The following is a 13,951-nucleotide window of genomic DNA, read 5'->3' on the forward strand; positions in this document are numbered from 1 at the left end:
GGGTTGGAATCGCGCCTAAAGCTCCGCCGGTCCATCTTCTAGTCCAGCCTCATCCCTTCCCACCCCTCCGAGGCCAGGGGACACCGGGAGCCGGCCGGGCTGGAGGAGGAGATGCTGCAGGTGGCGGCGGGTCTCTCCCGGGAGAGCACCTCCCGCGGCATCCTGCAGGGAAGGGAAGGTTTAAACCCCAGCTGAGGGGTCTTTTCTCCCCATCCTGCCACGGAGGAGGGCTCAGGCTTGCGGTGAGGCTTGGGACCAGGAGTTTGCTCACGGGTACGTGCGTTTACTCATTTGTGTACGTGGCAGGTGACAAAACGCTGTGCCCGTGGTTGCAGATGACAGCCCTCGGGGAGCAGAGGGGCAAGGGGTGCATGAGGTGATAGTGAGTCTCCTAAAAGCCTTTGGCATTGCTCAGGTCCTGAGCATTAGCATAGCCATAGTAGGGTTGTGTTATTTTTTTCTCTTCCCTCTTCCTTTCTTTATTTTTTTCCCAAGCCCACTGAGGCAGAGAAGAGGCAAACTCAGCCATAGGAAGGTGGTTAGTGATGTCACAAGTTTGGTCTTTTCAATAAAAGCAATGGAGAAGGGTCTCTCTCGCTATATATATTAGGGGAAGCTTCTGTTCTTCATAATAAAAAGAGCAGCAAGGGAGAAAAGCACCTGCTTTTAACACCCTTTATTTAGCTGTAATCTGTTACAGGCAGAAGCAAAGCTCTGTACGCTGGATTTTTGAAAAGTATTGCCTTTATTTTTTTTTAAATTCATTTAACTTTCTTTTTCTTTTTCTTTTTCTTTTTCTTTTTCTTTTTCTTTTTCTTTTTCTTTTTCTTTTTCTTTTTCTTTTTCTTTTTCTTTTTCTTTTTCTTTTTCTTTTTCTTTTTCTTTTTCTTTTTCTTTTTCTTTTTCTTTTTCTTTTTCTTTTTCCTTTTTTTCTTTTTTCTTTCTTTTTTTCTTTTTTTTCATTTTCCTCCCTCTTAAGCATAGAACATAGTTTTGGAAGCAATTGCTGAGAAGAGCAACCACTGTTGGCCAGAGTGATCTCTGAGAGGCACTGACAGCTGTAACTCAAGGAAAAGGTGAAGTGATAAACTGAGAAGAAACTTCAGGATTCTGAGTTTATAGAGGCTATTTATTTTTCCTGAGTCTGTAAAGGATGGTGTGTGTTGGTTTTTGGTGTATTTTTTTTTTTAATCATTTCTGGAGAGAGGAAATTCTAAAAATATTTGATGGAAGTTTTACTTTTAACATGAGCAATACATCTTATGAGTTTGTGGGGGCTATTTTCTGGGGATGTCACAACTATTTTTAATTAGTCGAAAGGACAGTGTAAATCAAAGACGCCTATTAGCTACACATTTTAAATTATAGCCTACCAGGTGTTCAGGGAATTTATTTACAGTATTAACGATTTAATGTTTTCAGCATGATTTCTATTTCAGCGCTTACGCTGTCGGTTTTATTTGCCTGCGTAGTGTGGAATCTGGGCTTTTAAATCGTGTCAGCAAGCGTCGTTTAACTTCAAATAACCTGCAGGTAGAAAAACGCTTCGCTTTGCACCTAAACCTTCTCGCAGAACCTGCTTTAATTCGGGGGCAGGATGAGAGGGCGCAATCAGCCGGCACGCCTCAGTGTTTTGTTGCGGCTCCAGAGGCTGTTGGGAAAGCATTCCCGGTAAATCGGGCTGTCAGCGGCACAACCAGCCATCCCGGTGCCCCGCCGCGGTCTCTGGAGGGGCTCCGGGCTCAGCCTGCCGGGATGCTGCGGGCACGGAGCCGGCGGTCCCGGTGCGCCCGGCACGGCACGGCACGGCCCGCGCCGTCGGACGTGAGGAGATCGGCGTGCAGGGCATTCCCTCCGGGAGAGCCGCCGGGGCGCACTGCCCTCGGCTGTGTCCCCTTGTCCCCTTGTAGCAGCCGAGGGGAGCTCCTTGCACCAACAGGCTGGAGAGGCGGGCGGGCTGCATCACCTTCGGGTTTTACCAGCGCTGTCCCGGGACGGATGGATCAGTTTGGTGCCTCCGTCGCGGGGTGCGGGGCTGCTGGCCGGCGGTGCCCAGCGGGGCTCGGGGCTGGCCGGGGCTGGCCGGGGCTGTCCGCGGCTGACCGGGGCTGTCCGGGGCTGCCCGGGGCTGGCCGGGACTGACCGGGGCTGCCCGGGACTGACCGGCCGCCTCCCGCCGCTTCGGGCACCGCTGTCCCGCAGCCCCGCGGCGCTGCCCGCCTCGCACGGGAGCTCAACCTGACGCAGCGGTTTCCAGGGCCCTGGAAAGTCCAGGCTGAAGGAGGGCGAAGTGGAAGGCGAAAAAGGGAGAGGAGGAGAAAACTTTCCACTAGTTTACTTTTTTGGCCAGGAGCGCTTGTGTTCATAGACCGCGAGTCCTTCCCCCGGCCCTCCCCCTGAGCTCCCCCCCCTCCCTTCACTAGCGTACAATTAGCATCCTTACGAACCGACCCTCCGGCTAATAGGGGAACGGCGACCAACAACGGTAGGTGCGTGCAAGGAAAGGCGGCAGCAGTCCCGGGCAGCGCTTTGGGACTTGACTAAAAAGTGCTCCCAGCGATGGGAGGAATTCTCGCGGCAGGGGAGGCGCTGACCCGGGGGTAAACACAAAAAGGGAGAGCTGGAAGGTGAGCGAGAGAGGAGTGCGGCTGCAGAACATGCGGAGAGCTTGGTCGGAGTCCTTGGGGTCCGCTGAGTGCATGTGCTGTCGGGTCTTTCCCTTTCTTCTCTCCTTTTTGATTGCGGGCCTGGGAAGCGCTGATTCGCAGTCTCCGTTTTGGCTGTGGGTATCCCGCCCTGGCTCTCGCTCTCTCCGCACATGTTCCTAGGGCGCCATCTCTTTGCAAAACCCTCCGTCCTCCCGCAGGTCTCCCAGAGGCTGCTCTGGAGCGTGTGAACATCCCAGGCTGCAGCCCAGTCCAACCTGCCGAGCCAAGCATGCTTCCCAGCCCCTGAGCCTCCCGGATCTGCCGCTCCTCCCAGACCTCTCGGGCTCTCCAGATAGGCAGCGACCTTTGTTTGTCTCTCCTCGTCACCGCTTGTCTCTCTCCTTATCACTGTTGGGGACCAAAACTTTCTGGCAGCTGGAGACGTGAACCTGACCCGTTTTTTTTTTTTGCAGAGGTATACTGAAAGACAGATGTGGAGATGCATTCCCCCTCCGCCTCAGTCTGTGTGTTTGTGTGTCCGCGCGAGTTTACAGAGAAGCGAGCAGCTAAGCTGGCTTTAGGGAATCTTTCCTTATCTGCAAAGAAGGCTTTCTGCTGTAATATGAAGCCCTGAGAGAGTGGCTTAGCGGACTAGAACTAAACAGGGCTCGGGGAACCCACTGAGCCCCGCTCTAACGCAGTTGAAATGAGATGCTTTTTGAGCTAATACCGAGAGAGATCTTGCCTGCGGACAGCGAGAGACAGAGAGAGGGAGGGAGGGAAAGAGGGAGGGAGAGGCAGACAGCAAGGAAGGGAGAGAGACGGAGAGAAGTTTGGAAGGAGTGAGCCGAGAGCTCAGAAAGTTTGTTTTTCCTTCAGAGCCTCGGAGCTGGTAGAGCTGAAGGGGGACTCCTTGAGGACGGCGCTGGCGCATCTGTCCCTCCGGACTGACCTCTTTTTCCTTGCAGGTTTTAGGTCCCGGAGGGTACAATGTTCGCTAAACTCTTCCAGCAGTGGAGTTTTGCAGTGTTCCTGCTGAGTTATTCCGTGCCCTCCTACGGGAGATCAGTAGAGGGGATCAGCCGCAGACTGTGAGTTTCTCTTTTTCTTTTCTTCCTTCCCTTTCTTCGTCCTCGCTGCGGCGGCAGGGAGGGAGGGAGGGAGGGAGGGAGGCAGCCCGGGAGGCTCCGCAGCGCTGCCGGTCTGGCGGGGCCGGCCCGGGTTACCTGCCCCAGGTGTCACTGGCGCTGCCTGAGAGCGTTCGGGGCAGGGAAAGAGCGCTTTGCAGCTTTCTGACCTTGCAAAGCTTTGGGGCTTCTCTTCCGACACACCTGGGTGATTGTTGCGCATTGCCCGGGACCCTCGCAGGGAGCATCCCGGTTTATCCAACCGCTGTGTGTTACAATAACTTACAGACACTTCCTCGGCTCTGGCATGCAGCCAGTGTTGATAGGAGTAGAGGAAACGCGCAGAAGTGAGGGCCATCATGACACTGAAGTACTGAACAATTTCTTTGGATTTCTGCCACTTCAGGGGAAAAAATGCCAAGGGAGTCTAGTATCTTACTTATAGGCAGAGGTATATTTTTGATAAATGATAGTGTATCTTAAGACAGTCTGTTCAGGAAATGACCTTTTTGCTTCTTCCAAAATAATCAGCCTGGTTTATAGTAACACCCGTTCACAAAGGGCAGAAGCCTCTGCGCTGATGCAGGAGCAGCTGTCTCACACTTCTAACTCACTGGCTTTCTCTGGACTTGCATCAGATTTTCTCAGGAAGAAACACCTCAGTCACACTGGGGAGGGCTGTATTGTTATTCAGCTCTGAAGGAAGCCAAGCTGGAGAAAGAGTGCTGGAAAATCCGATCACAACTTACAGGGAAACATGACACAGCAAACAATTTCAGATGGGTTTCCTTGTAAGTGTTTTATTACATACATAAGGACAAGATCTCCAAATAGCATTTCCTCTGCCAGTTAGGCCACACACACAACAATAAAAAAAAATAAAGTAAAATAAAAAAATAATAATAATATCCCCAAACATCCAAAATAAAAAAAAAATAAATGCCCCAGGTGAAGCAACTTCAGACACACCTAAAGTTTGGCACCAGGCAGAGAACTATTACAAATCTCCTACAGCAAATTGTGTAGAACATGTTATTGCTTATAATGTTACAGTATTATTCTCAGTCCATTAATGTTTAACTGTTTTGTACTCCTGAAAGCTGTTCTTGGGCTATTTCTTTCTTTTGGGACCATGTTATACAGAGGAATCAAACTTTCAAAATTTCAAAAATAAATAAAAAAAAAAGAAAATAGTTGAAGTGCAGTTAGATGCTGTTATTTTCTTGGCTAGGAAACTCTGAACTGGATCTAAGCCAAATTTTGTTGTTAAAAAAAAATTAGATTTGCAGAGAAATACTCTTTCTCTTTTTGAAGTTAGTGTAGTTCTAACACTTGTTTTAAAGGTCAGGATTAGAGGTTTTCCCAGCTTCCCCATTCTGTCCTGACGGGGGGAAGAAAAGTGTAAGCTAACCAGAAAAAACACTTTTCTCAGCTCCCTCTTTGCTATGGCATGTAAAACACACACAAGAAACCAGTCAGCTGTCAGTTAGTGGCATTCATGTAGTTTTGTTTGTGGGCACAGCATAAACACAGACACCACACTCAAACACATGTCCTGTTTTAATATTACCACAAGCCATTCCTAGAGTTAATGGCTAATAACTCATTTAGGCATTGAGATTTTTTTTTCTCAGTCAAAAACTTAAGCCAGTAATGGTTGAAAATAGTGAAGCGCATTATTATAGACATGCAAAAATAATCAAAATTACGTAGGCCTGGTTCTACAGACTTCGCTGAAGCAAATCTCTCATGGAAAGCAATAGCAAATTTTCCCAAGAAAATATTTCCAGACATGTTATTTGTTATAGGAGTGCTATAGCTGCTAAAGAACTTCTGAGAAGTCAGTAATGCCTCAAAATGAAATTACATATTTTTATCATTATTTCCAGATATTGCAGAATCATGTCCCTAGATCTGTTCAAAATATTTTTCTGAAGCCTGAGATAGGTTGAGCAGATTTCCCTCCCCTTGGAGTCAGTGGCAAGGGCACTCAGTCTTGCAAAATACAGAGAGCTCACTGAATCCTCCTCAGTTATTTTCCTGAATTTAGGATCAGACCCAACATGAACAGTCAAGGATAATAACAGCTAAATAAGAGCAGCTCTCTGAGATAGAAAGTGGTAGCTTGAAGAATGTTGCCTTTTAGAAATGCTAGCTATCTCGAGGGGGGAAAAAAAGGAGGAATGTGCATGAAAAGAGCAGCTTATCTGGAAGTAGTCACAAGTCATGGATTTCTGCTGCTCTCCCCATGATGAGACACTCAGCCTCATATGTATACAGTGTACTTGGATCCAGTAATTAGTTTGGATGCCCTGGTCAAGTACATCAAGTACATCAACATCCCTCTCTCGAAAGTGTCTGCCACATGTAAGCTTAGCATTTACTGCTCTTGGTTTGGGTACAGGATCCTTTTCCTTGGATGAGAGGTGTGTTTTATAGAAGGATGGAAGGGACCTCTAGTGGGTCATCTTAACCCTAACAGCCTAATATTTTTTTCCATATTGTGGCCAATATGTGAATACAATCATTGCAGTCTCCATTCTCTTCCTGCTCTGAGTGTGTGGGTGAGATATTGTTGATATCTCCATTATGAAGCACTTCTTACATCAGTCCTCTTGGGCAAGACTTTCTCCATACTTAGAAACATAGGTGCTGTTTGAATAACTGAAGCAGAAGGAGGCAGAAGGTCAAAGAGATATGTATCCACCACATCTTTGTTTCAAGGAGGTTTTTTGATCTAGAGTATACAAAGGAAGCCGGTAGGCAAAATGTAATCCTTAAGTCTGGCTGAGTAATAAGTCATGTGAAATGTAACACTACATAATGTTATACAATCATGTGGAATAGCAGAATGTTATTTGGGGCCAGACTTGATGCTAAATATCATACAGACATTTAAAGAGAAACCCACCCTCTTTGGCACACCAATCCCTCACACGTCAATCCCTGCATTATTTTGGAAATGCATACTCACTCAAGATGTAGATCTTGTAATGCTCTCTGACTGCCTTGTGTGTACTGGAACCAAATATTTAGGTTTAAGCTCTGTAAAATGGAATAGGTTTTCAATCAAGAGGACTTTAATAACAGGCTTTGGAGAGTCAAGATTTTGTCACAGTGGGGAAGCTGACCAAATACACATTAGAGGATTAAGGCAGCTTTGGGTTGTCTGTGATAGAAGGAATTAGCCTTGGTAGTTCACAAGAGGCAGTAGGAAAGCTTTGCTCATCACATGAGACACTGGATTACACTCCCTAAGGCACATAGATTTCATATGCTTTCTATGAACTAGAAGAATGAAAGCAAAACTACATTTCCCATGCAAATTTCCTGAGAAAATCGACAACTGAAGCTCAGAATATAACCTGAGTCACACTGGACAGCCTGACAGGCAGCACAGAGGCAGTCACACAGAGGAGCCCAGGGTGCTGGCTTTATTGGCTTACTTGCCAGTCAGACTTGAAGGGTGTTGGAGATGACTCTTGTTCAAAAAAACTTCTGAGGGAGATCACAAGTTCTGCTAATGGTCACAGTTGCATTGAAGAAAAAGACACAATATGGGATCAGCTTAGCATTATCACATTGCATTTTTGCTTATGGACATTTAGAAGAGGGGCATAAAATGTTTGTCCTAAAGGCTATAGTCACCCAGAACTGATTTTGGGACACTTAAAACACAGACAATATTTGATTACATGTGTGCTCACAAACATTTTGACAGTCATCTTCCAGTCTAATTGTGGAACGGGGGAAAGCTGCTGTTTGAACTTTGCACTGAGCAATAGAGATGTAGTATCACTTCAATCCATCACTTGAACCCAAAGCTCAAAAAATGTAGCCCTACAAAGACAGATAATGAAGGGGATGCTCTTAAAACAGAGCTACTTGAAATTGCCAATTTCCAACAGCTCCACTGTTGGTCAAGTCATAAACCTGAAGAGTTTGGCTGAGGGGACTGAGAAAGAGAACCTGCAGAACACTCCCAAATATTTTGCATTCTCAAATCTGGTAATGTAGCAGGAAAAGGTGGGATGGGATGGAAAGAAGGAATATTTACTCCCAATGATGTGTCTTCTTCCAGTTCACCCGCATGCAGAAGCCCCTTCTTACCCAGCTAATTGACCAAATGATTACAGGACAAGCAAGGCAGTGAATGGAATTTCTTTGGCCAGTGAGAATCCAGTCACATGCCATACCCTAATGCAAGAGAAGAGATTCCATAGCCAAACCCTGCATGCTGGAGTAGAGCAATTGGAAGGATAAACTGTATTATTGCATTCGTGGGAACGTAGCTAAAATCCCAGAGCTTTTGCTCTGTCTGTTGTTCACAGCACAGCTGTGCATCTATTCCACTTCAAGAAAAAGACATGTATTTTCTCACATTTTCTCTGGTTATTTATTATCCAGGTGTCATTTGTATCTTCTTTCCTCAGATGTTTAATACATTCCTTGCCAGTACAACATCTCTAAAAGACAGAGAGCTACTCAACTCCCAGTTCCTTGAAAACAAGACAGAGCTCAGTGTACCAAAAGGTCAGGATGAACTCTGGAAAAACCACTCTAACAAACCAGGATGCTCTTGAAAAAGATCCAGTGAAGAGGGTTAGCATAAAATTCAAGCAGACAAGAAATTTGGCCCCAAAAGTTCACACTTCAAGCAACATTAGGAGGGCATCTAAAACCGTAATTAGACACAAGTGACCAAGCAGTAAATCTACAGGAGTGGCTGATGCTCAGGCTGCCTCCTTGGATAGCTCATTATGGACTGAAGTGCCTGTGCTTTAGGCACCCCAATTCAAATATTTTTCCCTTACACTCCTGCAATTGCACTTATTAAAATGTAGGAGTAAAATGTACTTTTATGTGCTTGTTTATGTTTTTGAAGACTGAGCAGAAGAAAATCACTAGAATGATGCTGTATAAACACTGCTTCCAGCTCCAGTATAAGTGCTGGGTTTTCCCTATCTTGCAGCATTATCTGACCCTTTAGTTTCCCTATCTCTGACAATCGCCTTCCTGCTTTTACTGCCTCAAGTGTGATATATTAAGAGTCATGATGCTTTCCTAGAACACAGCAGTGACTAATCCAGCTCTAGTGGTGTGTGATCCGTCAGCTGAGAATTATAGCCCACTTAGGTCTTCTCTGCTGAGAGTAGCTACTCTGAGGATGAAGCAGGACTTGCTCCAGCAGTCTGGCTTCACTGGATGTCTCCAAGCCTGGTACCTGGTCACTGTGGTCACCACAGCCAGAGAAGAGAGGAGCTCTGCCAAACACTGGGCAATAACAAATTCCTAAACATTTTTTCCCCTCTCCTCTCTTTTCTGCCTTTAGCAAACGGGCTGTATCAGAGCACCAGCTATTGCATGACAAGGGCAAGTCAATCCAAGACTTAAGAAGAAGAATATTCCTTCAAAATTTGATCGAAGGTGTCAACACTGCAGAGATCCGTGCAACATCAGAGGTGTCACCTAACCCTAAACCTGCCACCAACACGAAGAACTACCCTGTCCGGTTTGGCAGTGAAGATGAGGGCAGATACCTAACTCAGGAGACAAACAAATCACAGACCTACAAGGAGCAGCCCCTGAAGGTCTCAGGGAAGAAAAAGAAAGCAAAGCCTGGAAAACGTAAGGAACAAGAGAAGAAAAAGAGGCGAACCCGCTCAGCTTGGCTAAATTCTGGCATGTACGGAGACATCGTGACTGAGAGCCCACTCTTGGACATCTCTGTTACTACACATAATCAAACTTTAAGGTAATTCTGCTATATTCTTGTGGGGAGCATGCCATGTATTAACTGAAGTTGTTATCCCTTGGTGTGAGAGGCGGAGGCCAAGGCCTGGCTCACGCTGGGAGTAAAAGTAGATCTTTGCGTCATGACTGAGCAGTGGCTTCAAGCACAGTCTCAAGGTGCTCTCTGCAGGTAAGTGCCTCTTCCACTTTGCACTGGGGACAGAGCCTTTCTTTCCTATGACACACAATTAATGAAAAATATTGGCAAAATCTGCTTCCTGAAGCTGAGTAGTAAGTGAAGGTAATTCTGTAGAAAGGAAGCACATCACTAAATTTTCCCTTCCTGCTTTAACCATAGTGTATCTCACATCTTATCTGGGTCCCATACTTGGGCCTCAACAGATTGAAAGCTTTGATTTTTATTTGAGGCCTTGCATCTATAAAAATGGCGAAGTTTTCTTTCCTTTCTCTCAACACCTCCCCTTTTTGGCAACTTTCCTACGCTTGCTTTACAGTTTTTCATTTTACTGTTTAACCTTAGGAGAGAACATGGAAAAAGTCTCTCTCAGTAATATCTGCAAACAATGCAGACCAGCCTTTCACCATAAAACCTTCCCTACCATTAGGATTTTTTAATTCAGCTCCATCCTTTTGCCAGCTTGTGAAGCAATTACGTTGCTGCCTAAAAATGTTTAGCATAGCTCTTGGAGAGGGACATGCTTCCCTCATGCATTACTGTGATGGGTTTTTAGGGTGGTGGCCTGGAGACATCAGCCTAGATGTCCCAAGTGAATCATCCCCTTGCAGTCATCTCAGCTTGAGTGGAAATCTGCATACTTGTAGACAAAGCCAAGGATTCCACTCTTCAGTTCTCCCCAGATGTTTGCATTTCACCAGCAAACCTCCATCCTTTTCTCTCCTTCTCCCCGTCACCTTGGCAGAACAGAGACATCAGAAAAGTGCCACTTGATTGCAGTAAATCCCTTGGAAAGAGACACCAGCTGTGGGATCTACTAAAATCCACTTGGGGTTAAGCTTTACAGGCCACAGTTTGCAATGTACTCCATCACCTCATCTACAAGAGCTGCCAACACCTGGGGCTGGGCACCCAGACCGGAGGCCAGGGTATCCCAGACCATAAACCAGGGTATCCCAGACCACAGACCAGTTGGCATGGCTGTAGCAGGTAGGAGGGAAGTAAGAGACACTGGTTTGTCTCAGCACCTTAGGAAAGGCAAACTTCAAGATTCTGCTCAGAGATACCTGAGGTTTCAACAGATATCAAAGGACTGTGTTGGTCAGTATATAACACGTGTCTTGAGCACAAAGAAATCTAGAATATAGGGAAAAACACCCTAGTTACAAAAACATTCAATAGTTACTTCTTTTTCTTGCTGTGCTGTCTTTGTTGTTCATCTAATGGGATATATAAAAAAGCCACAGGTACAATCCTGTTGATTTTCTCAGTTCAGCCTTTCTGTTTGAAGTGTGTCTGGATGGCTCCTTTACTGTGGAGTCCATCCAAATGCAGCATTTCTCACTAAAAATAACCTATATTTTAGATAATTAATTGGGGATTAATAAACAAGGAGAACCCATTGAAAAAAGAAAAGGGAATTCCTCCTTCACAAGTACAGAGAGCATGTTGGTGCAGCCCTAACAAACTTCTAGTACCTGAGTTTTTAGTTATCTCAGTAGGCTGGCAAAAGATGCATGATTTAAGCATGATTTTCACTATCTCTGTGCTTCTTTTCTGCTGAACACCCTGGATTAAATCTTCATGACAATTCTATCTGATTAGTCTTGAAAACAAAATTTTGGGTTTAGGTCCAAAAACAAAATGGACAATAATAATATAAACTCTAGATCTTTTAACCTACTACAAGAAGTATCTCATGGAAGAAGCCAATCTTGCAAAACCTAGGTCCAAATCACAGAACACAGCTTGCAAATTATTGTTAGTATAGAGCCCACTGTCAAGATGTGGCTTAGCTTAAACTTTAAAACCAAGCCTAAAATCCAGGCTACATTGAAAATGTCACCCTCTTAGAAATAGGCCTGAGTAGTGCAGACACACACATACACAGCCATGTTGTGTGAATTATGTGCCATTGTTATACCTGTTGGGATATATCCTGAAACAGACCCTAATATTGTTCCTAGCTAATTATCAAGGAGCTTCATGCTAGCATTTCCATTCCAGGCACATGTTATTTCTCATTAACATTCCAGCTATATTCCCATTTAAATTAAATTAAGGTGCTCTTACTTAATTTCCAAAAAAAACTTTTGAACAAGTAAACTCCCAAATGATAGATGTAGCTTCCCTTTCAATGTGCACGTTAAGGAAACCTTTTAAACTCTTCAGGAGCTGTGTTTTGTTGTGCCTCACACCCACACACTTTTGCCACATGGGATGCTACCCCCAGCTCTGGTGATCAGTCCTGCAGCAGAGAGAATCCCACTCCATCCTGTATCTCCACATTCCACCCTTAGATGTTTCCCAGGGAACCCCTAAAGAACATATGCTGTTCACAGGGACAGAAGGGGGAAAAAGCCCAACTCTTCAGCATTTCCTGCAGCACCTCTGTGCAACTTCATGTTGGAGCACAAGGAATACAATAGTGGGGGGAGCAGGCCCTGCTTTGCTCTCGTGGGGAGAGAACTCCCACCAGCCTGCAGCATTCCCTAGAAAACTCCCAGGTCTCAGGAGTGGGTGCAGCTGATCACTCCAGCTGGGCTGAATGCAGCAGGAACTGGAGGGTAATAGGATGGGATGGTTGCTTTCTTTCAGAACCAAGCTCTCTGGCTCCCAGAGGGAAAGTTTCAGGATTAGAGCCTTTTCACTCAGTCAGGCACAGGAAGAGATGCTATCAAGGGTGTGCTGACTCCAAGCCCTGAGCAGCCTTTTCCCACACATACCACAGCCCCCTGCCTAAGGGGTGGTCTATCAGTGGGAAAAGAGACCAAAGAAGCCCCATGACACTGTTTTATCAGAACGTGGCATCACTCCCCAGCAGTTGACATAGCATCACCGCAGCATTAACAAGGTCTCAAAATTATTTTTGCTTTTCTCCAACTGTATATTTTTCCTTTTCAGCACTTGACATTTTTATCATAGGGTGATACAATTCTTCTGCCTGTAGCACTGAGGAATCTTCTGGCATGAGGTTCTAAATTTAAAAAAAAAGCCCCTTTCCTTTCCTCTGAGGGTACAATGGCCTCAGTGTGTGATAAACTGTGGGACATCACACTTCTAGAGGGCTTGCATTGAGAAAAACATAGCAGAGATCTTGAATAAATGTCTAAAACTGTGACATGGGCAAACAGGCCCTGTTATGGCAGATGGTTACTAGCAAGGCACACCTGTTACAGTCTGGGGCACTCTTGCTATTGATTCTATGTCCACACATTTGAAGTGAAAAAGTGAAAATTAATTAGTTTTTCTGTTTTTCCTGTCCTGTCTTTTCTTTGCAGGAGGCGCTGACATTTTCAGCAAGAGATATTTGGAAGACACATTGCAGTATTCTGTAATAGTGAACATATGGGAAGTATTAAAATATTTATTACCTGTAAATATTGTAAATGCTCAGAATAAAACCTTTTCCCCCTGTTGCTCTCTGAAACTGCACATTTGGTTATTGTGAATTGAATTTTCCTTTTTTTTTTTTTTTTTTGGCTAAGGCTAAGACAATTATTATTGTCACATTCAACATAATTTATTTTGTTGACTGGTGTATTTATTTTGTGAACGTATCTTGGTGCTGCTGACTTTCTATATTTTTTGTAACGTAATGCACTTTAGATATACATATTGAGTACATTGATAACTGACATAAAATGTTCCTGTTTTGTGGTTGATTTCAATGAATGCCTACATACAATTGTTCAAACTGATTTTCCTTTGTGCATGTATAATAGCAGTATTTTAAAATTTGTAAAGAATGTCTAATAAAATATAATCTAATTAAATCATGACTCAGAAGGAAAATGTGTTCTTTGGGAATTTCAAGATCAGGAACAATTCTTTTATTTACTACATCTGAAAATTGTTTTAAATGTAATGTGTTTACGTTGGTCTAAACTCCCACATTTTCACATTAGCTTTTACATGAAGATCACTCAGAGCGTATTTTTGTTCCAGTGTTCTAGTTCAAGTTAGCTCTGTTGCTGAACAACCTGGGGGTGATAAAAGGTCCCAGAATGGAGAGCTCAGTGCAGGGGAAGCAGATTCCTGAGCTGCCAGGCTCCAGCCCTGCAGGGATGGATGAAGCCCTGCACTCCCCAGACTGGAGGGAGCAGAAGCAGCCCCAGGGGAGGTTTGGCTTCCCCCACTCTGGGAAGGTGCTGGCAGGTCCCAGCTGCCCAAGCCCAGCCTCACTGGCCTCACTGGGCTCCCAACACCTCTGCCCCGAGAGCCAAAGCATGAACAGAGCCTCAGCT

General features: G+C 45.1%; 1 protein-coding gene across 3 annotated transcripts; it reads left to right on the forward strand.

Moving 5' to 3' along the window:
• Positions 1-2,415: 2,415 nt before the first annotated feature.
• On the forward strand, positions 2,416-13,480 carry PTHLH (parathyroid hormone like hormone). 3 transcript variants are annotated; one of them, XM_030263671.4, is made up of 4 exons: positions 2,416-2,485; positions 3,617-3,739; positions 9,108-9,530; positions 12,986-13,480. In XM_030263671.4, exons 2-4 carry the CDS (start codon positions 3,639-3,641, stop codon positions 12,993-12,995), a joined length of 534 nt encoding a protein of 177 aa, XP_030119531.2. In that variant the 5' UTR covers positions 2,416-2,485; positions 3,617-3,638; the 3' UTR covers positions 12,996-13,480. The 3 variants fall into 3 exon arrangements, with proteins under 3 accessions (XP_030119531.2, XP_072780024.1, XP_032602313.1); XM_072923923.1 differs by lacking the exon at positions 2,416-2,485 and adding an exon at positions 2,523-3,123; XM_032746422.3 differs by lacking the exons at positions 2,416-2,485; positions 3,617-3,739 and adding an exon at positions 8,865-8,995.
• Positions 13,481-13,951: the final 471 nt, after the last annotated feature.

Source organism: Taeniopygia guttata, chromosome 1A, assembly GCF_048771995.1.
Source record: "Taeniopygia guttata chromosome 1A, bTaeGut7.mat, whole genome shotgun sequence".
Taxonomy (NCBI): Eukaryota; Metazoa; Chordata; class Aves; order Passeriformes; family Estrildidae; genus Taeniopygia; species Taeniopygia guttata.